Source organism: Talpa europaea (assembly GCF_964194135.1).
Source record: "Talpa europaea genome assembly, chromosome: 14".
Classification (NCBI taxonomy): Eukaryota; Metazoa; Chordata; class Mammalia; order Eulipotyphla; family Talpidae; genus Talpa; species Talpa europaea.
Window position 1 is genome coordinate 7,675,643 of NC_140082.1, and position 24,843 is coordinate 7,700,485.

General features: G+C 55.0%; 1 protein-coding gene across 2 annotated transcripts; it reads right to left on the reverse strand.

The window, feature by feature from the left end:
- Window positions 1-12,868: 12,868 nt before the first annotated feature.
- On the reverse strand, window positions 12,869-24,011 carry TBX3 (T-box transcription factor 3; the record flags this gene model as incomplete). Of its 2 annotated transcripts, XM_084253250.1 has the most annotated exons (8): window positions 23,481-24,011; window positions 21,658-21,925; window positions 20,660-20,719; window positions 20,252-20,398; window positions 18,261-18,337; window positions 17,038-17,195; window positions 15,015-15,691; window positions 12,869-13,330 (listed from the first exon to the last, which is right to left on the reverse strand). In XM_084253250.1, the coding sequence occupies exons 1-8, from the start codon at window positions 23,867-23,869 to the stop codon at window positions 12,869-12,871; spliced, it is 2,238 nt and encodes a 745-aa protein (XP_084109376.1). In that variant the 5' UTR covers window positions 23,870-24,011. The 2 variants fall into 2 exon arrangements, with proteins under 2 accessions (XP_084109376.1, XP_084109377.1); XM_084253251.1 differs by lacking the exon at window positions 20,660-20,719.
- Between the last annotated feature and the right edge of the window lie 832 nt (window positions 24,012-24,843).

The window sequence follows — 24,843 nt, forward strand, 5'->3', positions numbered from 1 at the left end:
TGTGTGAGCCGGAAAGGCTCCGGCTGGGAGGTCTGGACTTGCTGCTTTGTTCCTGGAAATCCTGGTCACCATGTTCAGGGTGGCACGTGACTCAAACCTCTGGGATAATAACCACCAGCACACAAGAGACTTTTGGGGGCCAGGCCCCGGCTTGGGCAGGATCCACATTCTCTACCAACCGCCTGGTAAAGCAAGGCTCTTGACCAGTTCTGTTTTAGGAGCAAGGAAGTGACAACTCCGGGCACCTTCTCCAGGATCACACAGCTCATGCAAAAATTAGAAGAATCGGGGGTGAAGGGCAGGTGTATCTGACCCCAAAATACACTTGCTTGGGTTAAGTCTCAACACTATGAAGGTATCGGCAGCCACTGTAGCACAAGTTCAATCCCCGGCCAGGGAGCTGACCCACCTGGCGCAGCAGACCTCTCCTGTCTCACCCGCTGCTCCGCTCAGCAGTGTATTTCAGTAGATCGGCCTGTTCTGCTCCCCGCTCTGTCTCTGGTGAATCCTCTCATCACCTACCCCCGCACCTCTGGCCTACACCCTAGTTCTGGTATGCATAAATAAATAAAATAAACCTTAAAAAAATACACTTGCTTTTTTTAAGAAGTGATAGGAGACTTATTTTCAGCTTTGAAACGGTTCTTTATTTGCTTCATTTTCATGTTGAATGCACTTGCACGCACGCCCAAGCACGCCCACCGTGTGTGAGCACACACACCACCACTGCTTCCGCCCCCGTGCTAGGAGCCTTTGCACCGAATAGAGTTGCTAGGGCTCGAGTGTGCCTCCTGGATGGGTCTTTATGGAAACACAAAGGTTATTGACCTCACACACAAATTGGCTCAGCCCTCCAGCCTTTGCTCGCTGGGCCTCTCTCCCTGCGGTTTTGTTCTTCTCCTCTCTTCTTAGCTCCCCCGCCTCACTGGGCCCTGACAAAACAAACAGGGGCTGTCAGGGGACAAAGGCCTCTTCACCAGCACAATGAGCCCAGGAGAGGAAACAATTGCTCCTATAATTCAGACATGGATGTTAAAACACTCACAACACGAACCCCAAGGTTTACCTAAATTATCTGGGTAATTGCCTCCATTTTCAGCTCGGATTTGGGTTCTGTAAATCCTGGGGCTTCAAAATGATAAATAATGAGAGTCTCATTTAGGCCAAAGCTGAGAGAGCGGCAAAGATTCCTCGTGAGCTGGCGGGAGAGGGGGCGGGCCCGGGGCTTCAGATTCAGGCCCCGCTGGACAGAGAACCCTCCACCTGTCTCTTCAATTCTGCAAACCTCAGTTTCCGAGGAGGCTGTAATCTGGACAAGGAAGGACGGAGGGAGGGAGAGAGGCAAGGTGAGCGGGAAGGAAAGGGAAGGAGGGAGGGCTGCCTTCTCTTTGGTGAGGACTGCATGGCTACAAGCTTTACAAAGCGCTCAGAAGACTCTGTCTCCTCCATGGGACCTAAAGTAAAGCAAGTCACACACAAAACAACAGTCATGCAGGGCAGGCCTCGACTTCTGTGTTTCAGCTTGGCTTTCTGCCTTGGCTTCACCAAGAACGGATCTAAAACAAAGGGGTTTCACCTTGAGATCGCAGGCGCCACCTCCACACACTCTTTCATTCCCACAATCTGTTATTTTTAACCTGTGGCTGAGTCATTTCAAATCGAAACTCCCCTCCTTGGTCTTGTCTGTCTGCACCGGCTCTTTCTCCCTGGGCCTGTCCTCCAAGGTGACCTTCTGGAATGGCGGCTGTTTTATTGAGGACCTACTATGAGCTTTGTGTCTTCATAGGCTGGAGCTCATTTCCACTTCAAACCATTGTCATTCGTTTAACACATCGGGGTCCGGTCTCAAGCAGCTGGGCCACTAATCTGGGGTTTTTGGTTCCCACCAGGATCTCAGACTTTCTCGGGATATGAGCACAGTCTTCCGAGTTGAGTGAAGTAGCTGTGGCTTTGGCAAACTCTGCAAAAAGCCAACCAGCAATATTTCAAGTCCTGCAAGTGCTACAGTATGCATGGAGACAACTGGGTCTTATGGCCAGAAGGCACTATCCTTGGCGCTAGAATGAATGGGCGTGGCCACGAAACTTCCTTTTGAACAAGAAAATTTGCATATCAAGTCATATTCACGTGTTGTTCTTTTGACTTTTTCCCAATTATAGGAACATGTAAAAACCCATCCTCGCTTGGAGGGAGGTGGCAGGCTGGCCTTGGAACCCGGTGGCAGGCTGGCCTTGGCCTGTAGGGGGTCGTTGGCACACACGGTGAGCCTGCTGTAGGCCAGGAAGCCTGAAAGAACTGCAAAGAAAGAGGAAAAGCCCCAGCTGAGCTAGCAGTTTCCAGCAGGTGGAACTCAGTGGGAGCAGATGTGAGGCATCCAGTAGGGCAGGAGAAGCCAGTGTGGGCAGCCTGCTGTTTGCAAGGCCTCCTTCTGGGCAGGTGGCTTGTGAGATGCACCAGGCCCTGCCTCAGTAGCTTCCCTTCTCTAAAGGGAAACAAACGCTAAATATCTCATCACCCATTTTGTAATCTAATCACCACTGTTTTTTGGTCCAGGAAGGAGGGAGTAGGGTCCCTGAGACCCCACAACGAGGAGACCTAAGCAAGTCTGGGAGCCCAGACACTAGGGATGAAGTAGTGTAGGGGCCTACCTGGTGGGGCAGGGCCTAAAGACACAGCGCTATCAAGCAGTTGCCAGCCACTGCGACATGAGTTCGATCCCCAGCCAGACCAGGGAGCTGACCCACATGGCGCAGCAGACCTCCCCTGTCTGCCCCTGCTCCCCTCAGCAGTGTATTTCAGTAGATCTGCCTGTTCTGCTCCCTACTCTGTCTCTGGTAAATCCTCTCACCCTCCCGCACCTCTGGCCTGCACCCCAGCTCTTGTATGCATAAATAAATAAATATTTTTTTAAAAAGAAGTAAGAGAGGGCCTCCCCGGTGGCGCAGCGGTTGAGCGCTGGGCTGCAAGGCTGCCCGCAGCCTCTGCAGCGCCGGTTCGATCCCCGGCCACAGATGAGGGTCCCACAAGGCGCGCAGACCTCTCCTGCCGCGCCCGCTGCTCCCCTCAGCAGTGTACTTCGGTCCTTCTGCCTGCTCTTCTCTCCCCTCTGGCTCTGGTGAATTCTCTCCTTCCGCGCCTCTGACTGTACCCAGTGCTTGTATAAATAAATCTTTAAAAAAAAAAAAAAAAGAAGTAAGAGAAGTGGTGTCGGGTAGGAGATGAAACCAAGGAGAAATGAGCCAAAAGCATTCCGGCGAAGGCTGCGGTTCCCAACCAGGGATCACAGCACCTGCTGCCTGAGCCCCAAGACACTTAGTCATGTCTGGAGATGCTTCTGACTGCCACAACTGGAGGAGGGGTCGTTAACTAGTCCCTTGTCAGTAGAGGCCACAGATGCTGCTAAGCAACTTAGAATTCCTAGGACAGCCCGGCCCCGCACAGCAGAGAATAATTCCATCCTAAATGTCAGTAGTTTGAAAAACCTGGGGCTGAGGAACAGCACAGGCCAAGTCCTTGAGCTTCGTGGAAGGAGGATGGTGAGTTAGCTCGTAGAGCTGGGCTTGACAGAACAGGGCAGGTGACGCTGAAGTAGGGACAAGGTCAGCCAGGCCTGTGGGTCCATGGCAGGACTAGACTTGCTGCTACCGGCCAGCCCATCTCTTTACTCTGGCGTCTTCAAAACCCATGCCCAGAGTCCCTGCTCCACAAATGTGGGGTGAAATTGATTGCTGGAGATGGATGCCATCGAGGTTTGGAAGCAATGTTGCAGAACACTCCGGAGGAAAGCAAAGCTGCCTAAATAAACTCTGCTTTTTTGGGGCTTAAACCACGGCATGCCAGGCAGGGAAAGTCGTGGGAACTCCGGCTGGATGGAGCAAGCACTTTGCAAGTCATAAGGGTTATTTGTCCTGGACCCTGCACAGCACACCTGCCCAGAGAAATTATTATTCCAGTTTGACTTTATTAGGAATTGAGATCAGAAAGATGAAGTTACTTGGCCCAAAGATACTCAGTGTGTAGGTGACCAAGCCAGATTCCCCGTTTCATCTCTCTGCCTTAGAAATTCCAGTTCTTTCCTTTGACACCGTGTCCCTCTATAGCTTACTTTCAGGGAATGGCCATAAAGCCTTTCACTGGAATGCAGATCTCATGAAAGCAGAGGCTGGGGCTCAGCGATGATTATTTGCTAAATGAATGAAGGAGTAGGATGAATGGATGGATGGATGGATGGATGGACGGACGGATGGATGATGGACGGGTGATCAGAAAACCGAATAGATGGGTGAACCGAATTCGGGTGGATGGTGTGTGGTGGGTGGGCATGTGGATTGGATGGGTGGATGAATGTGCTAGTGTCAGATTCCCAGAAGGCTTGAAAAAGCCCCTTGCACTCCCACCTAGCACCAGCAGATGGCAGCAAAGGAACGGCCAAGCACAGGCGCTGGGGCAAGGTTGGCTCCAGCTGCTTTTATTTGTGCAAAACAGGTAGCTGGTTTTTCTATTTTTTTTTTTTGAGGGTGGGGGGGAGGAGCCAAGGGAGGGAGGGAGGAACCAAGAGTTCCTCACCTAAGGTGAGCTATCTCACCTTAGATCTTTGCTCCAACTCAGACACCAGGGTGCATCAAGTAATTGGAGCTGGAAGGCCGGGGAGGGCTGGTTTGCCAAATGAAACCCGCGCAGACATGGCCTGTTTTTCAACAAACAGAGAAAAAGCACCAAGTCCTCAGCTCCCTTAGGCAGACACAGGCTGTGGCAAAACACCAGCCTCACCTCCCACACTTGCCTTGGAGAGGGCCGCTGCCGAGGGAGGTTTAGCGTGAAGCAGAGGTTGGTGGATTTGGGGGGCTGAAATGCTGGTGGTGGAGCCTCTGCTTTTATCATCTTGCTTGAGTTCCTTCTTGACTTCACTTCGAGAAGGCATCTGTCCCTAGGTGGCCAAGGCCGTCCCAAAGGGGTTTATCAGGATAGGAGTTGGGGTGGTGAGGTGCTGCCCCAGATCCTATTTTATCAGAGGGGCCGGAAGAGGACCCGTTTGCTCCCCCTTGGACCTTCTGCCATGTTGGCCTGTTTCTTTCCACATCTGTGAACTCTCACGGGCTGTCGGGATGTTCGTTCGCCTGAATAAAAAGTGAAAGGAACAGAAGCAGGAGGAGCATGGCAGAGAAATGTGGGTGACTTGCACGAATGTATATGCTGTAGCTCCCACCTTCCCTGAGCATGTTGAAATGGTTCCCGGCACTCTTGGGTGGGTGCCTACTCCCCCTGGGCCGCTGGGCAGTGGAGAGGGTGGCAGTGGTCTCCAGGGAGTGCCTTGTTAGTTCCTATGCTGAGTCAAAGCTCACATGAGCCTCAGACCCCAACATATCCCCCTCTGACATTCATACCTGTCTTGCCCAACATTCAAGCCCCAGATCACCAGGTGTGGCTTGAACAAAGAAAGCGGAGTTCCTTGGAAGACCTGAATGAAGCTGAAACTTGCCCGTCTCCCCACATGGTCATCACCCATGTGCAGGTGGCTAGCGAGGGGTATTGCAGGGGAAGCCTCCACAAAGGGGGCTCCCCAGATCTTGAGGTGGTCAGAATGGAGTAAAAAGTAATTCTGTTTTCTGCAGACTGGCTGCCTCTCGTTGCCTGCCATGGCCTAGTGGGGTGACACTAGCCGAGGGGAAACTAACACAGAACTCACGAGGAGTGATAATAACTGTTCCTAACCACTGGTGGAGAAGTTAATATCATTAATTCATTAGCTAATTACAGATTACCTGGGGCTTAGATTCAAATCTAGGGGGCCTGGAGGCTTAGATTCAAATAGGCAGGGAAGGTGAAAATGGAGCTGAGCCCTTCAATGGGTCTCCAGGGACCTGCCCCTTCATCCCCCTCTTTTTTTTTGTCCCCAGAGCTGCGAGTCTAAATTTGCTTGGGCTCACGCATCTCTGAGAAGCTGAGAAAATCCCAGGGATATCCATCCCCTCATTGACCCAGATGCACCCCACCAAACTTCTGTATAAGATTTCAGGGGCTCCAGCAAAAGCCCCGCCCTAGCTAAGTGCTGCTGGCCTTGGGGTGGGCTCAGAGGCAAGGCTGGGTGTTGGTTCTGGTGATAGGCACCCCGTTCGGCACCCACTCCCTCACCCTCTATCCCGGCAGCCTCCCCGCAGCTCTGTGCCCGGGTTGGAAGGACGGGGGAGTAGTGGGGACGCAAGCAAAGACCCAAGACAGCTGGCACTTCTGAGAATTTGAGGAGAGCCTGGTCCCCATGAGAAGGAGAGGCCGGTTGGGGACACCACTGGGGACCGGATGGACAGAGCCGAGCAGCAGAGGCAGGTGGGAAGCTCAGAGGCAGGCCGGAAGCTCACCACCAGGGCCAGTTTGGTGCGTGCAATGTCCTGGGCACTTTGGGACCTCAGAGGGGCTGAGGGCGCACCCCCGGGGACAGCTGCCGCCTTACCTGCAGGAACGGGGCTGAGAGGAGGGTGGGCGGGCGTGGGCCAGGGGAAGCAAACCTGCTGGTGTTGTTCCCCAACCCGAAACCAGAGCCCCAGTGATTAACCCGAGCTGGAAGTGCTGAGGTGTGGGGATCGCGTTTCAAAAGCTCCACTAGACGGCTGACCCGGCTCTGGGAACTGGGGTGAGAGAGGACAGGGAGCGGCTCCAATAGTGCCCATGCCCCCTCCCCAGCCACCCCACCCCCCGGCGCGTCCAAGCTGCATGCAGTTCCACCCCAGCAGGATGGAAAGCACCTGGCGATTCCGCTGCAGGAAACTGGAGTTGCTGCCCCTACCCTGGGCGTGTGTGGCTTCCCTCCCGCCCGGCCTGCAGCCAGACCCGCCTCGGCTCTCTAGGTGTGTGGGGCCTACAGTGACCCTGGCCCTGGAAGCCTGGCTCCCCCCATTCACCAGGCACCCCTTTTACGGTGGGCTCCTTCTCCTCTACCTTAGAAACTCTCTCTTCATTAGCCCAAGCCTCTGCTCCCAGCTGTGGTGCGTTGGGAGTAAGAGGGCAGGACAAAACCAGATCTGTCTGGGTGCCTGGAAGCTGGGCAGAGGCTAACAGGAACGTGCAAAAGATACGTGGGCGGGAGGAGTCCCCACTTGCGGTCCCTGCCTCCCGCCTGGGCCGCTGTGGCAGCGCAAAGCTGAGGGAGGCAGGGACCGGTGGGTGGGGGAATCGTGGGGGGGGGACCCAGAGATGCCAATGCCCCACGCTGCGCTCCGACCCCTGGGACAGGGACCTCAGAGGCGCAGCGGTGCCCTGCGCCCTGGCGCTGCTGTGATTCCCTCTCCCGGGACACCTTTCCCCACGGGAACAGGCATGTGCTCCTGGGGGTTTCCGTGCGCCAGTTCACCTCTCTCTTTCTCAGCCTGTGGACAAAAGGCCCCAGCTGGCGGTCTTGGCCCCCGCCGGGTCCTGCGCGGGGCAGGGGAGGGTGGGCCGCCCAAAGAGAGCCGCGCTTTCCCGCTCACCACCGACGCCTGCAGAAAGTGCCATGTCCCCATAGGAAAAGCGCGTGAGACACCCTCCACCCTCGAAGCACACCGGCGGGTTCTCTGCACCTCTGCACCCATCTCAGCGCCCGAGTCCGGGCGCTGCAGGGTTCGCACACCGCCAGGGAATCAGGGAGCGCGTTTGGAGGGGACTCTGGAGCCCACTTCCCCTCGAAACCGCGAGCCACAGTTGCCTGGGTGAGCGCGGGTAAGTGGCCTCACTGTCCTGGCCTCAGTCTCCTCCTCGGTACACCCGCGGTGGCACCCTGACAGGGTTCATTGCGAGGATCAAAGGCGATCGCTTTTGTGGGGTGTTTCAGGCGGTGCCTGGCGCGGGCACGTGCCCCGGCTCTGCCAGCTATTTTTATTACAGTTGTTCTGTGGACTTTGAACGCCCACATCTGCAACATATACATCTTGATTATACGCATCTTGATTATAAAACAACCCAAAGCATCTACATCCGGAACTCTCTCGCGCAGGAACGTCTGATTCCAAATTGAAAGAGGCATCCACGGGCGCAGCGCGCGCGAGCGCAACGCATCCCCTGCGCGCACCTGTGGGGGCGTCCCGGGGGCGCGAGCAGCCCCGAGCCACCCTGGGGAGAGCCGTTCCCGCTCGGCAGATCAGAGCCTGGGGCGAGGCTCCCGGCTTCGCAGCTACACCCCAATAGCCTCCCTCCTGGCTGGTTGCGGTGGGGTCAGAGATTTGGAAACCAGCGAGGCAGAAAGCGCGCGGATGCGAAGCGTTTCAAGCCTCGCCGCGCCCGCCCGAAGGCGGCTGCCTGTCTGCTGGCTTAGGGGAAAGGTCAGAAGCAGGATTTTCCTTCTTGGGTGAGATTTTTTTAAGGGCCTAAGCGCCGGGAACTTTCCCCACAAGTGAAGGGTAGGTTCCCAGACGGCGCAGATCCAGAGGGAGGCTGGTCTCTCTCTCTCTCTTGCTCTCTCTCGCTCTCTCTCTCTCCCCCCCACACACACACACTCGCCCGCGTGCACACACCGCGCTCCCCTGGGGTTGCGGGGGGAGGGAGCCAGGTCGTGACCCCGGCCGCTGCCAGAGCGCGCCCTTCGGCCCGGGCAATTAGCGCCGCGGGGTCAGCAGGAACGCGGACGCCGCTGGCCGCCGCTCAAAGCCCAGCACCAGGCGACCCCACCCCCGGCCCCTCGGCGGAGCGCAGACGCCGGGGCGCAGCCGGGCTCCGACCCGCCTTCCCGAGGGGCGAGGGCCCGAGGACTCAGGCCCGCGCCCGCGCGCGCCGCCCGGACTCTACACACCACCGCGGCGCTCGGCCTGGCCGGGCAGGGCCCTCGCTGCTCCCGCGAGCCGCGGCCTTTGTCCCTGTAGACGGGACAGTATAAAACCCGAAAATCCCTGAGTTATAAAACGAGAAAAAGAACGTCCCGGCGAAGGGCACTGCAGCCCGGGCCGGCTTGGAGCGGTGTGTGCCGCGCGCAGCTGGGGATCCTTCCCCTGTGTCTACCCATCTACCCAGCCCGGGCGGCTCCTGCCGAGGGTCGGGGGCTCCTGCCGAGGGTCGGGGGAGCTGCTGGAGGCTCCCGAGGCGAGCAGCGAGGGACTTGGAGAGAACACTTTGAGCGAGGGTCCCCTGGCTGAATTTCCGAACGCGCTTTGGAAACCCCGAGGCGGGAAGGGCTGTTTTTCTCATCTGGGGCCCAAAGGGGAGTGAAAGTGATATCCAGGAAAGAGACCAGGGGCGCCTCTTCCGACGGGGGCGGGGGGCTGGGGGGGCAGGGCGGGGGCGCCGACCAGGGGGCCGCCAGAGAAGGGGGCAAAGGTGCGGCGCCCAGGTTCCCGGGCCCGGGAGGCGCTGGGGTGCCCAAGCGGCGGCGGCCCGGGCGCATTCGTGGGCCAGACAGATAGGTGGCACTCGAAGCCCGGAAAAAAGGCGAAGGCGCCGGCCCAGAGTGGCCTCCGCGGCGGCCGCCACCATAAAGCCCGCGGCGGGATTGCGCCCGGCGCCAGGTGAGTAATAGGCAGCGAAATCCAGAGAGATTGCGAGCGGTTCACCCCCGTCCATCAGCGCCACAAGAGTTACTCATTAACATCACTATATACAAACAAGATACGCAGGAGATTAAAAAAAGGGCCAGCCGTGGGAGAGGCTGGACGCACATCAGAACACGGTCCGAGCGCTGGGGGTGGGGTGGGGGCCGCGAGCCAAGCGGGCTGCAAAAGCAATGCATTCCTTCCCTCTGGGGGGCCGAGGTCCCCGCGTGGGGAGGCCCCACCAGCCAACTCCCTTCCCGGGGCGCCCGAACCGCGCGTCCCCGGCACGGCCCGGCCGGGAACCCGCCCCGCTGCAGCTCCCGCTGGGCCCAGGGCGCGCGCCTTGGAAATCCCCAGGCCCTCCTGGGGCGCTCCCGCCGCTGAGGTCCCCAATTCCTCTCGCCCTCCTCGCCCCCACACCCTGGATGACTTCCCTCCCACTCCCCGAGGCTGCGCAGGGGAGGCCGCGGGGTCCCCCACGTGCCTGGCGGGAGAAGGCAGGGCTTTTGCCCGGCTCTCCAAAAGGTCTCGACCTCGATCCCCTTGCAAGGACAGCGTGAGGGAGGGGAGGGTCCTCCACGCCGGCCATTCAAGAGGCCCGAAGGTGACAGGGACTTGGGGCCGGGCTGGCGGGCTCCAGGGAGGGGGCGGGGGGCCGGCAGCCGCCAGGCAGGCTCCGGCTGTGTCCTCACGTCTTGGCCCCCAGGGCAAGAAAAGGCCGGTGGACTCACCCTCGAGAACCTTCTCGCCCCGCCCGACACCCGCCCCCAACACACACACACCCCTCCGAGGCAAGGCTGGGGGTGGGGAGACCTGGAGACAAAAAAAAAAAAACCCGACTGTCACGGCCTCACCATTTTTTATTGAATGTTTCAAAGATAAATTGAACTTCAAAAGGCAGCTCCCCAAACAGCCTGGAGGCTGGTTGCAGGGGAGCGAGAAGGAGGGTGTCAGCCTCCTGGGTGACTTTTCCCTTTGCAGGGGGTCAACTCAGCGCCCCGGATTTGCCTTTCCCTTAGGAGAAAACTTCCCTCCAGCTCGCGTGACACGGCCAGGGGCGCGCGGGCTGCGGCGCTTCCCACGCTCGCTCGGGATGGGGCCTCGTGGGGCGCCCTGGGCTCGCCAGGTCCCACGGGAGACACCAGGGACTTTGGGGGAGCTCCGAGCGCGCCCACTTCTACAGTCTAGACTGTTGCTCCTGGCCTGGTCTGGCCCCGCAGCGAGGAGAATCTGCCAGTTTTTTTTGTTTTGTTTTTGGTTTTTCTTACACCCTGGTGGGTGCAAGCAGTTATTTTTGATTTGGATTTCCCAGATCCACGTGAAAAGGGGGAGCCAGCCCGAAACGAAAATGCTGGCAGTCTTCAAACTTATTTTTGGTGGGTTTGGTGTGGGGAAAAAACCGACTTCAGGCGCGGAGCATTCTTTTTCCATTAAAATTTAAGTATCCGAAATTGCTGTTCTATCCAATTCTAATCAGTCTCCCCTTCCGTCTCTCGTTTTTTTGCTCCCTAATTTAAAGGAAAAGCAATTTCAGATTGAAGCGGCTGCCTTGGCCCGCTGGAGTCAGGGACTTTTGTTTTTAGCTTTGTAGCTTGAGTGACATCTCATTTTGCTTCAGTGGGGGCGGTCTCAATTATTTAAAGGCAAAGGGGAGTGGGTGCAGGAGCAAAAGGAAGAGCCGGCATCTGCAGGTTTCCTAAAGGAAGCACTGAACACGAGGCCCAAAGAATTTCAATAAAAATTTATTGAAATTTCAATCTTTTAAAGAGAGGGGGGGAAATACAGAAAACCAAAAAACTTATCAACAATTATAACACAAAATATACCTTCATGAATTGTCTTTAAACCATCTCTCAGCACCTGACTTTTGAACTGTGAATATCTCTCTATAGGCACCAATTCAAAACACCATCAATAGTGAAGACAGTAGTAAATTCCACTTCGTTTTGAAGAAATCAGACTAGCAAGTACAAATACAAAAGAAAAATTAGAAAGTCAAACCACAGCCTCTGCATTGCCCACCCCCACCCCAACCCCACCCCCACCCCAAGCAATCACAGAACCACTCCTAGGGTGTTACATTTTAAGGAATTTAACGTTGAGCTGGGAGGTGACATCACCTCCCCCCCAATTTTGGGTAACATAGATACCATGGCACTTTCCCCCACTCTTGGACATTAAAAAAGAAAACGAAAAGGTTTTTTTTTTTTGCAGACGACTCATTTGAGTGTGTTGGTGTTGGTGCATTAAATGTGTTTTCTAGTTTTAAAAGCAATCCTGTGACCTTGCAATAAAACCTACTAAAAGGAAAACAAAAATGCAGAACCCGACAAGCTGCGATCCTATTTACATAGAGCTATGTACAATGTCAATAAATTAAAGTTTAATTTTCTGAGCATTCATATTCCACCTATTTACAAGAGTTATCAAATAATTACATAAATACTTTGTCTAATAGTCTCGCTTCTTCTTTATTATTTTTTTAAAACCTTGTTATTGCATATACAGGAAAGAGAAAGAACTGCCAGAAAGGGCGACGTGAATCTGCTACAGAGCTCAGATAAAATAAATTCATTTTTTTTTGGTGTTTGTCCCCATCCCTCCTTTTTTAATCCCCCTCCCCCCAGCTGGGGGTGGTCTATTTGAGGGTAGAGAATTGGGGAAAGGGGTGGGGTCATGTTCTTTTCTCTCTAAAAGCAAGCATTCAAAATAAAAACCACAAATACATTACTGTGGAACATGCAAGAAGAGACCTATAGCGGCTCTTAAAACATCACAAGAATATTAAAAAGACACAGATTTCCTTAATAGAGATTAAACAAGGATGGCAGCGGCTTCCCTCCCCCAAACAATGCTGCTTGGTGATTTCCTTCCAACTGATAGGCAAGTCACTATAAAGTTTTCAATCTTCACGCACAGAATCGTGTTCATTGTATTCGTTTGTCCCCAGGATTTTTTTTTTTAATTTTGTTTCTGTTTCCACTTGACACGGTGAAGGAAAAAAAAATATATATATATATATAAATCTGCACTGGGGGAGAAGCCTTCAACACCTCCCCTCCCCAGGGGCCTGGCTACTTTTTCCTTCGGTCACAGCTCCCAGGCCAGTCTGGCTGGAAGGCGCTCTGGACACCACCGCCTAACTCCCACCCCCACGAAATCCATGCCCCGGGGAGCATCTGAGCCCCCAGAATCTGAGCCAGATTCCCCAAAGATAAACCCCACCAAGGAGAGGAGCCTTTTTCTAGCACATTCTCTTGAGGGAGTCCGGCGCCCCTCCCCAGACAGGACTGCGCGCCTGTGGTTCATTTCACATCCGACAAAGTGCACTGCAGACTGGGCTGGGCTGGAATGAAGAGACTTTTCTGGGGAGGGGCTTAGGGGGACGCGCTGCGGGACCTGTCCGGCTTGGCTTCCAGGCCGCTGACCAGCCGCTGGATGCTCTGCAGTTCGCTGGTGGCCGCCTCTTTCTCTGGGCAGAGTTTGGGCGACAAGGACACGGAGCTGGAGGAGAGCGTGGACGAGCGGCTGTTGAGTTCCGAGCCCGAGTCCACCGCCACCGAGGCCGGGCTGGCGGCCAGGGCTGCGGCTTTGCCGTCCAGGGGCCCGGCGGCCGTGGCCATGGCGGGCAGGGCGGTGGTGAGCAGGCTGCTGCTGTCGGGGACCGGCACGGGGATGGAGTAGGGGCTGTAGCGCAGCCGCGGGCGCATGGTGTTCAGGTTGAGGAACGGGTGGCGATGCACGGAGCTGGACGCCGCGGCCGACGAGGCGGCCGCCGCTGCGGCCATGTAGGTGTAGGGGTACGGGAACAGGCTCCCGAAGGGCGACATGGCCAGGCCCTGGGGAAAGAAGAGAAGCGCAGGAGGGTGAGCCCGGGAGGGAAGGCAGGTGGGGAGGAGCCACCCCGAGGGGGCCTGCCAGCAGGTCGCTATCTCACGCCTGGGGGGAGGGGAGGGGCACCGAGGGGGGGGGGCACGCAGACTTCCTTCTCTGGGACCAAATCCTGACCGTGTGACCCCTAGCCCAGGCTCTGCACTTCCTGCCGCTCACTTTCTTATATGAAAAAAGCAGGGAAATATTGCATCACCCACATACTTGTTGGGGTGTTGGGGCTGTTAAGGGCAGGCATGCCTGCACTATGCTTGCTACAGGGGCACCTGGCCCTGGACTGCTAGAAGCTCCCCAGCGGGATCAGCTGCCACATCTGTGAAGTGGGGCTCCAGGCTCAGGCTACCCCAGAGGTAGCTGCAAGCAAACCAGAGGTGTAGATTATTACACATACAGTTTGTGCCCTCAACCCTCCCACTTCTAGAAGTTTCTCAAGTGAAATAAAAAAAAAAAATCTAGGGATGACCCTTAAGCAAAAGGAGAGGGGTGGGAGATGAAATAAAGAGGTACTGGCAGAGACTGATCACCTAGCCTGATACACTGTGTCACAGGTGGAGAGCTGGAGGTAGGTCCTCTGAGCACGGGAAGTCACCCGGCTAGTAAGCAGCAGAAGCAGAATTTAAATCCAGGGACCCTGACCTGGGCCAGTTCTCTATGCACCTTTCTTGGGTATCCTTAGGACTAATTTGCCCGCCTCTCTATCACCTGCCTGCCCATGTCAGGGTGTCCAGCAGAGGGGATGGGAGGGAAGGGCAGAAGCTAACCCTTGCTCAGTCCCCTCCTCCATGAAGGGGGGAGGCCACCCCAGCCTCTTGGCTCAGGCAAGGGAGACGAGACGAATGTGCTCAGACAAAACAAAAGGCCTGCAGAAAAACCCACAGAACCTTCTCGCTGGGTTCAGTGTTTCCGGGGTCTGAGACAGCTCCCCAGCTGCCCTGGGCCCCCGCACAGCTGTCTGAACCACACAAGGGCCTCCAGGCCTGCCACGGCCCTGGCCAGTCCCTGGGCGCTGACATTTTGCACTTGTGCATCAACCATTAACCCTTGCAGCAGCAACTGGCTGGGAGGAAAGCCTGGAAGATTTAAGATTGAGCTCCCACCCAGGAACCACTCCCCCACCCCTGAAGCCAAGGTCTCCACCTTGTCTAATCCCTGGGGGAAGAGATGGCTACAAGACACTTCAGAGCTATTTCATCCAGAGGCCCTGGAGGCCGAGCGTCTGGAGCAGGGTCTGCTCCACTGCTTCCCAGCTGTGTGACCTGGGAAAAGTTACTCAACATCTCTGAGCCTCCGCCTTTCCTCTGCAGAGTGGAGGTGACCACTGCAGCACTGAAGTCAGAACAGACCAAGTAATCAGAAGAGCCCCTGGCATAAAGTGCCCTGTGAGGTTATTATCCTTATTACTCTGCTAGACACAGCTCTTAGGAGAAGAAATGTTTTTTATAAGGTTTTTTCTTGGGGGGGGGTGGGCGGGAGGGGCTGTGAGGTATAAGCGTGGAAGCACAAGCCTTGCACCTACAAATACATTTTCCTCATCACCATGGTCATCATCGCTTAAAGCTACCAGGGGGAGCGTCGGGGAAACCGAGCGCGCGGGGGCGCGGGGGGCGGGGGGCCGGGGGGGGGCGCGCGTACCTGCGAGGCCAGGACGTGCTGCTGGAGGTGGAAGGGCAGCGTGGCCGCCGACGCCCCCGACAGTCCCTGCGCCGCGGCGGCCGAGGCCATGGCGGTGGAATCCAGGCCGGAGACCCCGGTGGAGGCCCCGGACACGGTGGCCAGCAGGGGCCCCATGCCCGCCGCCATGCTGGAGAAGGCGCCCCCCATGGCGAACTGGCCGGGGTGCAGGAAGAGCGGGTGCCCGTTGAAGAACTGCTGGCCGGCCAGGCCGGGCGCGAAGCCGAGGCCCGGCAGGGGGCCCTGGCCCAGGTGCGCGGCGGCCGCGTCGGTCTGCACCGAGAGCGGCGCGAAGGCCTCCTTGGCCGGCAGCGCGCGCGCCTCCTCCGCCTTGGCCGCGGCGGCGCCCTCCCGGCCCGGGCTCCGGCGCTCGTCGGCGCCCAGGCCGCGCGTGCTGGACGAGATGGTGGCCGGGCTGTGGCGCGAGTCGGGCGACGCCTTGTCCAGCCGCGCGCCGTCCCGGGGCCGGCCGCCGGGCTCGGCCGCGAAGAGGTGCGCCTTGGCCGCGGGGCTGCCCTTGTCGCGGCTCGGGTCCTCCGACGTGGTGGTGGAGATCTTGGCCGCCTCGCAGGCCTCGGGGCCGGGCTCCTCCTTGCTGTCGGCCTCCGCGTCGCTCTCCCCCTCGCTGGGGCACAGATCTGCCGCGGGCGGGAGACACAAGCGGGGCGCACGGGCGTGAGCGTCCATGCCGCCCGCCCCGCTCCAGGGCCCCCGGCTGGAACCCCAGCTCCGGGACTGAGTGGCTGTGTGGCCCCGGGGAAGCCCCTCACCCTCTCTGTGCCTCAGTTTTCTCATCCGCAAAATGGGAGTGGTGGCCCTCCCAGCTTTAGTGGAAGGATTCCACCAGCTAGGCATGAATTTAAAGTATGTAGATGGAGCCGAGCCCCTCCCCTCCAGGCTCCGCGGCGCAGCTTTTCGTTCTAATGAATTTTACGGTGTTTTGCAAGCCTGCATTCAACTTCTGGGGCTGCCAAAGCCTTGACTCGCCTTTTCCCATTCAATTGCAAATGCGCTCTTTTAAAGATTTAAAATTGACTCTGAAAATCACCTTCCCGTTACTCGGAGTCTTTGTTTAGGGAGGGATGGAGCTCCGCACCTTCCAATTTGTGAATTCTTTCAGGAAGGATTTGTTTGCAGAGAACTCCCGGGGCTGAATGGGTCATGGCAGAGAGGAACACCCTGCCCCGCACACACTCACCCAGCCTGCCTGCGCCTGCCCAGCAGCCCAGACCCGAGAGGGGCAGCCTGCCCACTGCCCGGGCCATCCCACTGTCTTGCTGTCACCACACCCTCTGTGTGTGTCCTCCCAGAAAAAAAAAAAACAAAAGGGGGTCCTATTTTACGTTTAAAGCTTAAATGGACGGAAGACATAAAGGGCTTTCATTTTATTTCACTTACAAAACAGGTTTCTTCCCGTTAGTGTGTCTTTCCAAATAAATAGTTCTTGCTCTTTAAACACAGGAAACCGACTGGGGATTTGAACCAGCTAGTCCCCTCCCCTCCCCCCACCTCCCCAAGATCCCCCGGGGGCTGCCTCTGCTCCCACAGGTCAGTGGATGTTCTATAGCTGGATGTTTTATGGGCCACCTTCCCTGTTCCAGGTGGCAGAGAGTCCCTGGCCTGCCCCAGCCTAACACACTTCAACCTAGAAGGCAAAGATGGTGAGAAGTTTGGTTGTAGAGGAAGAGGAAAGGCCTATTTTTCAAAGCTGCTCCACACACATACAGAGAGGGAAAACACAGACACCCCTCCCTACCCTCCAGCCAAATGCAGGTTTGTGGGGAGCAGGTCTGAGCTCTCCAAAACAGCTTAGGGAGGGGGCCACAACTGCTCATCCTTTTGAACGCTGACTCCTGTTTACAGACTTCTAGAAAAGTCTGTGGCTTTGGAAGGCCAAGTTCCCTGGTGGGTCTCCCCCCCACTGCCCCCAACTCTTCCAGGTCTCCAAGACAGGGAGTGCAGAACTCCAGGGCCCCAGGCTCACCTTTGAGGTTGGACGTCCCCACAGTGGAGACAGCTGGGGACGAGGACTGGGCGAAGCAGTTGAAGGCGGCCTGTTCGCTGGAGGACTCATCTGAGGTGCCATTCTCCTTTTTATGTCTGTCATCGAACACCCTCATGGACTGCAGGGTGAGCTGCTTTCTGTGGCAGAAGCCCAACCCGGCGTTACAGAAAGGACATCTCTCCACGTCGCCCGCCTGCCTCGCCCTCTCCAGAGAGGCTCACACCTCGTCCTGCCTGCCACCCACGGGCAGCACACATTCTCTGGAACCTGCCTGCCCCGTGGCAGCCACACACAGACCCAGGCATTGTTCTCGAACCCCTAACTGGGTTGCAGATTGGGGGTAGAGGGAGACGTGGATTGCATTTATTTAAGATCAGGGTTTCATTAGGGAAAGGCATGGGCTGGGGCTGTGAAGAAATCTTGCTGAAGAGCGAGAACCAACAGGAAAGGCTGGAGCTGGCCAGAGACAGCTGAACAGCCAGCCTGACAGCGGGAGGGGAACTGGGTACCCAAAGGGTGAACACAGACAGCCTACAGACTCCTGACTGGTTGCTAAGGTTGGGAGGAAGTGCTTATTTCATGGTGCACTTTACAGTAATCGTTTCATCAACACATTAATCAGAGTCAAAAAAATCTATTTAGATGTTAGGAATGATTTTTAATGCCCATCCCTTCCCCAAGGGGATGGGTTAGAAATTTGGGGGTGATTTTCTGGATTTTAGAAATTCTTTGAAGGCGGGTGGGGGAGGAGGGGCTTCTTTCATATACTATCCAGCTGTCTGCTTAATGCAAAATGATACATGTACCCATGTATGGAGGGAGCCATCGATTTCTCAAGGGGCCTCAGTTCTGTCTGTTGGTATTTGCAAGACAAGATTGCAAAAATTCCAAAGCATTTTGTGAATGGTTCGGTCCCTTCCTGGACTTGCCCAGGATGAGCCTAAATTAATTAGGAATTAATAGGAGCCTGTATATAATGTTGTCCTTGATGCTTTTCTTGCAAAGAGGCCTATGATGAGGCCTAGTTAATATCCTTTAAGGTCACATGCAGGAAGGAGAAAACAGTTCAGTGGGCTGAAAATCCAAGTGTGAGGCAGGGTGGGGGGGATTATTTTCCACCCTCTCCATCCCCTTTCTCAATGGAAGGACGTAGGACAGTGTTCTCTAAATTGTCTAGGAAAGAAACAACCATCTCAGCTCACCTCTTTTCTCTCCTGCCATTTCCAGTGTCCCGGAAACCTTTTGCAAATGGGTTGTTGTCTATTTTTAACTGAGTTATCTAGGGGAGAAAACACAAGCAAGAAAATATTGGCCTCATATTCTAGGATGTTTTAGGGGCGTCTCCCCCCCTTACTCCACAGTTCATCAGAAATTTGCATATGCTAAGTTAGGGCCCAAGGAACAGGGTAGCAGCAGAAGTTTGGAAGGGACCTAGAAAAATCCAAGGAAGCTGAACTGTCTTGCGTCTCCCACCGGAGGCCACACCAGGGATTCTAGGTTGAAATAATCCCACCTGGGAAATGTCTTTTTCTCCAGGCAGCTGACAGTTTGGGCTTAGAAATGGAAAAGTTGTCAAAGGGAAGACCTGTAGTATTTTTTTTATTGGAGTATAATTGACACACAACTTTATATTAGTTTCAGGTATACAGTGTAGAGCTTAGAATTATGCTTTCATTTTGATTTTTTATAAAGTGCAATTAATCATAAAATATGTTATAGCATATTTCCTGCCCCCAAACACACACACACTGCACACACTCCAACCTTTTCTGTGAATCTAATAAAATGATTTATGGGATTTCACTACCCTGATGTTGGAGTGGGTTTGATTTTTTTTTTTTTTTGCTTGGGGGTGGGGGGTGTTTGAGGAATTACAATATTGACAATTACAGATTTAAAAGGACTGACTGACCACTGGGAACATTTGTTTTCATTTATATGCTCTGCCACTGCCACGAGGTGGAGAAGGCCCTTGACCTCTTTGTCTGATCAAAAATGCTACATTTTATTATTACGTTAACAACTTAGAGTCATGGGATTCTGGGTCCAGCGGGAGCATGCATGGAGCATGCTGAGGGAAAAAAAAATGCCGCAGTATATAATTTTTCAAATCCCTTGGGGTGGGGTGATATACACAATTGCTCTGAGTTGGAGAGAGGGCCACTTGATTGGATTCTTGTTTTTGGAGTAAATTCCTTTATGGAAACTTGCAAAGAGACCACGACCTCAGGTCTTGGTCTCCAGACTAAGGTGACAGGCTTGGAACCTGCCCATCGGCTGGACACAGAGGATCCACCCATAGGGAGAATGAATTCAGAAAACAAGGTGTTGTCCCGTGAACTGGACTCTAACAGAGGGCCAGAGTTCAGAAGTTAAAGAACAGGGGTCCTCCTTGCTCCCCTACCCCATAACTGCTGCTAAGATCCAGGGACTGGAGAGTCAGCAGCAAGAGTCACTTTCTCTGTTTCTGTGCTCAGTGCCCATGACCTTCCTACGGGCCATGGTGATAACTTTACATATCAGGTGCTGCCTGCTGTGTCATTTGGGGGTGTTCCTAATCCCCAGCCTCAGCCCCAAGGGAGAATAAAAGCTTCAAATAAAGTGGCGACTTGGGTCACCGCATCTCAGAAGCCTCAGACAACTCGATCAGCATGACCCTGTGATCAGAGTACGTTTTTCAAACACACACACACACACCACACACACACACACACACACACCCCATAAAAAACACAGCAGCATAAAAGGTAATAAAAACCAGACCAGCTATTCGGGATTTCTGGCTAGGGGAGAAAAGCTGGTCTCCACTGGGATTCTCCTCCCAGGATCCCGGATGGTTTTTGCCTTTAATTTTTAGCTAGTTCTGTTGGAACTTGGTTCTTGGTTCTCCTTCCTGAATGGGAGGATAATGAATAAGTAGGAGAAAACTAGGGGTGCGTGGCACTGGGTTAGAGAGCTGTCTCCCAGGCAGAGGACGGTCACCCTTTCTTCACTCTGCAATGGAGTCTTAACAGGTCAAGTCCTCCCCCCCGCCCCGACCATGTGCCAGCACCCCTTTTCCCCCAGAAACCCCACTTAAGTCAGATCCCCAAAACAACTCAGATTCTCAGCCTAATCCACTGGTAACTTTCTTATCCTCACCCAAATCAGCGTAGCACGGGGGGGGGGGGGGGGGAAGAGCGCCTGTGGTTACCTTATCATTTTGGTATGCCGTCACAGCGATGAATTCGGTTTCGGGGAACAAGTATGTCCGAAATGTACTATAAGGAAGTTTCAAGATGTCATTGGCCCGCACGATGTGGAACCGGGGCTGGTATTTGTGCATGGAGTTCAGTATGGTCTGCAGGGGCGGGGAGGAGCAGAGACACAGAAAGCAAAGGCTTCAGCAAGACAAACGCGCTCTCGGGACCCCTGCCGGGCTGCCATCTACCCCACCACAAGGGACCTCACTCGGACAGGCCCACCTCCGCAGGGCACCGCTTAGGGGCCATTCTGCTCCACAGCCGTTCTGTTCCGGAGAGTCCAAATTGCTCCTCAGTTTCCACAGGGTCCCCCCACCCTCACCATCTAAGGTTCATTCGTACCTTGAACCCTAGCCTACCTGAGTACCAAAACTATAATTCCCCTGCCACGTTGCGTGATCACTTGGGAAGGCCAAAGTCTTAAAAGATAGAGAAAAACATGCATTTTAATTTACAAAATGATTCAGTCCTTTAAGCGCCCACTAATTGACGAGCCCAATCCACTTAAAGCCCTGAGAGGCTGAACTCTAGAGAGGAATATTTATGCCTTAATCAAATCAAGGCTTCACATGCAATCCCTGCCCGCTGAAGATATTTCCAAGCCATTCGCGTCTTCCTGGGCCTAATCTTTCTGCTTATTCCTCGCTTATCACTCTGTTTATTTTATTGAAATGTTGGGGAGGGGTAGAGGCAGGGGCAAAAGGTCCCTTGCGTGACTTTTACAAGTGAGCCAAGTCTTCTCAAAGTTTGTGAGCTGGCGCCCACTGGATCCACGTATACTCCCAACACACGCGCGCGCACACACAGATTTTCGCACCCCATATCTACATCTCGTCGCTAGTAAACCTGACTGGTTCCCGTCCCCAATCTGCTTAAGTAAAAGGAAAAAACTACATTTCCCAAACAAAAGTATCCGCACCCTTTAACCCGGGTGAAGTCAAGAGTTCGCACCGTCAGCTCTCCCGGGAAATTATATGGCAGGTTTCAAAATAGAGATATGAGATCTTAAAACAAAGCCAATCCTTTAGGAGCAAATAACTCTGAAAACTGATTTTCTCTCCCCACGATTGGCTTTTAACTTCACTGTCACCTGGAGCATTAACCAGGGGCCTTGGGATTGCCACAGAGCAGGAGCTGGGGAAGTTTCTTGTCCCCGTGGCTTTCAGAAGGCCAGGCCTTCCATTACCCGAAGAAAATCCTCTCTGGCTCTGCGGCTGATTGAACAAGTTTGCTACGCTTGGCCACAGAGGGAGAGGCGAAGGCTGAGCAAGAAACTCACGATTTTACGTGAAATGGGGCAGCGGTGCCTTTGCTAACATGGAGAAAGGAGATTTTACTTGAGAGGAATGCAACTTACAAATCCGTGTTTGTCCGAAATGTTGTTGGTGAGTTTCAGTTTGTGGAAAGTGACAACTTTGGACATCCACTGTTCCCCGGTAGCAGGGCTGTCCGGGTGAATGTACATTCTCTTTGGCATTTCAGGATCAGCCTTACCCGCCACCATCCACCGAGAATTGTGAAATTTATATCGACAGTCATCAGCAGCTATAATGTCCATCAACAAAATATATTTGGCTTTTTTATCAAGCCCAGAACATCTTACTTTAAATGGAGGGAACATTCGCCTACAAGAGGAGAGAAAAGGAAAACAGAAAAATCACTCTGAATGTTGGGTTGGAGTCCCTACTTATCCGAAAACGTTGAGCTCAATTTTAAACTTTCTATTGTGATGGATGAGCTGATAGATTTCAGAGGAGGGCAACTGGCTACCACATTGGTTCCTTTCACCAGAGAAGTTTCTATCTGCTCCATATCTCCACCTTTAAGTGTCTCCAATGTCAAAACAACCACGGCGATACATTTCTCTCTACGGTTTAATAATTTCTTTCAATACGCTTTTCCTCTTGTCCTACTCGACAGATTGTCCTCTTTCTAGAGAAATTCTCGCCTAGGTCTTTTTCTGCGGGTGCCCAGTTCTGTACAGTTTGAGGGAGGATTTTAGTCAAACTGTGGTCAGTCAAGGCTAGAATTTTCCACCACCCAGCAGCCCCCTTCCACGCTGTGGACCCGCAATCCCGCTGCCGGCGAAATGAAACTGGACTTGGGTGAGTTCTCCAAGTGAATTCTGCAGACTAGGGTGGACTCCGGGGCCTGATAACCTATCTGTCTGGCATGCTGCTAACCACATCCCCTCCACTCCTCAGGCCAGAGCCAAACTGCCAGCCTGTGCACCCCCTGGCTGTTTATTTTCCAGCAATGTTGTCCTTCTATCCCCGACTTAAGAAGGAAACTGACTAGGTGTCTTCTGGGTGTGGGGATTTTGTGGCCTCCTTCGCTCGGAAATAAACAGAAAGCTAAAGGCACCGGGGAGGATTGTTTCATTTTAATTCTCCCAACTTTATGCCTTGAGAGACTTCAATGCCAGAAACCTAAAACTTAGCGACTTTCAATGACAGGCAGGTTTTGATCAGGCAGGGACCTCGGAGCATTCTGTAAAATACGCTTATTGAGATCCGCGCGTTCCAAAGCAGCGTGGGTCTCCCCAGTGGTTCCTTGGATCTGTGACCATAATCTGAATTATCCAAAATTGCCCCTGAACTGTCCCTGGGATCACAGGCACGTGAAGTGGTGTGGGCAAACAAACCCAAATGCCCTTCCGTTTCTCTCTGACCCTGGCCCTGGGCAGGCAGGGGCCCCTCCAGACCCAGAGGCTAAGGCTGAAGGGCAGAGAGGGCAGGGGAGTTTGTCAGCTCTCCCACCAGCAAGCCCAAGAGCAGGCTTGAAGTTTCTCTCTCCGAGACCGAAATGAAACAGACAAAAACACAACAACAAAGAAATAAGGTTGTCCCAGAAAGGTTGGAACAGTGAGCCTCCTGCGGTGGGGTGCTTTGCTTTCCTCTGCAGAGACACTAAAAAATTCTACCTCCCCTGTAGGCAGCCCAGGATGCCGACCTAGGCAGGAAAAGCTGCCGCCTCTAGATGCCCAGGTGAGCTGAAATTTCCTGCCACCCGGGCAGGGCCAGACAGTCCCTACACACAGTTCCAGGGGAGCTAAGTTTTCCTGCGAGCCGAAATTACTGACAAACCACAGTCCTGGAGGTGGGGGGTTGGGGAGAGAGACCACAGGGGGGGCACACACCTCAGCGAGCTTGGGGAGCGGCCCTCTCGCCGCTGGCTTACCTTCCCGACTTGGTAATGACCATCTCTGTGCCCCGTTTGTGGAACTGATCCCAAAGTTCTTTGGCCTCGAGGTGCACCTTGGGGTCGTCCTCGACTTCTTCCTCGGGCTCCATGGTCTTCAGAGGCCTCAGATGCGCCTGGGGTCCCAGCGACGAGAAGGGGATGCCCGTCTCGGCGGCTCCCACCAATTGATCCATGATCGGCTTGGCCAGGGCGCCGGGCAGCGAGAGCGCCGCCGCGCCGTTGGGAGGCAGCGTCAGCGCGGGGAAAAAGGGCGGCTGGTGACCCAGCACCGCGCTCATGGCGAAGTCCGGCGCCCGGTGAGGTAGGAACGGGTGGTAGGCCATGCTCGTCCCAGGAATGACCGGATCTCTCATGGAGAGGCTCATCCACTCCGGGCGGGGCGCTGGGCTCCGGCCGGGGACGAGTCCGCAGCTGCTGTTTGGTTTTGTTGTTGTGGTTTGCTTTTCAACAGCAGCACATACTTTTTTTTAAAAAAAGGGAAAAAAGGAAAAAATTCACCACCACGGCACCTTCAAGGAAGGCGCGGAGTGTCTCTGGGGAACGGGAAATTCCGCTTCTAGAGAGGGCCAGGCGGGCAGTCGGCAGACATAGTCGGGGGGTGCCTGTCCTGGCGTCTGGCGGTTTTAAAAAGCCGCTCCTGGAAGTCGGTTTCCGAAGCGGGAGGCGCCGGCGGGGTCTCGGCTCGCGCCGGAGCCCCGCGCTTCGCTCCAAACAGACACTCCAGCAGTCCGGGCCCCGGGACTCGCCCCCCGGCCCCCAGCTCTCTGCAGCAAAAGCGCGCGGCTCTCCTAGGACACTTTCCCCCTAGTCTTCTCGGGCCCCCCGCCCCCCTATATCTCTCCTCGCCCCCTGGCTCGCCAGAGGCGTCTGCAGTTGCGCTAGACTCGGCTCCAGCAGCGAGCCGGGGAGCGGAAAAGTCTCTCCGGGAGCACAAAAAAAAAAAAAAAAAAAAAGGCTGTGCTCCAAGCCCTCTTCCAGCAGCGCTATCAAAACTTGAGCTGCGCCCTGGCTTCCGTCCGCCCTGCGCCTCCTTCCTCTGCTCCGAGCTCCGGAGGGTGCCTGGGGTCCAATCCGAATCCGGCTGCGCTCTTCTCCTGCGCCTCTTCCTTGTCCTAAAACGTGAGCGAATTCGCCTCCTAAATCTGCGTCCCGACGCGCAGGGCAGGGAGGGCCGAGGAGGGCAACGCAAAGGAGGGAGCGAGGAGCCGGGGCGGGAGAGGGAGGGCGCGCGAGGAAGCGAGCGAGCTGCTCGCCAGCCTCCTCCGCCTCTAGAATTCCCCGGGCGTCTGCTCGGCGGCTCTAGAAGGTAGGGCTCTGCTGTGGGCTGCGGGGAGCCGGA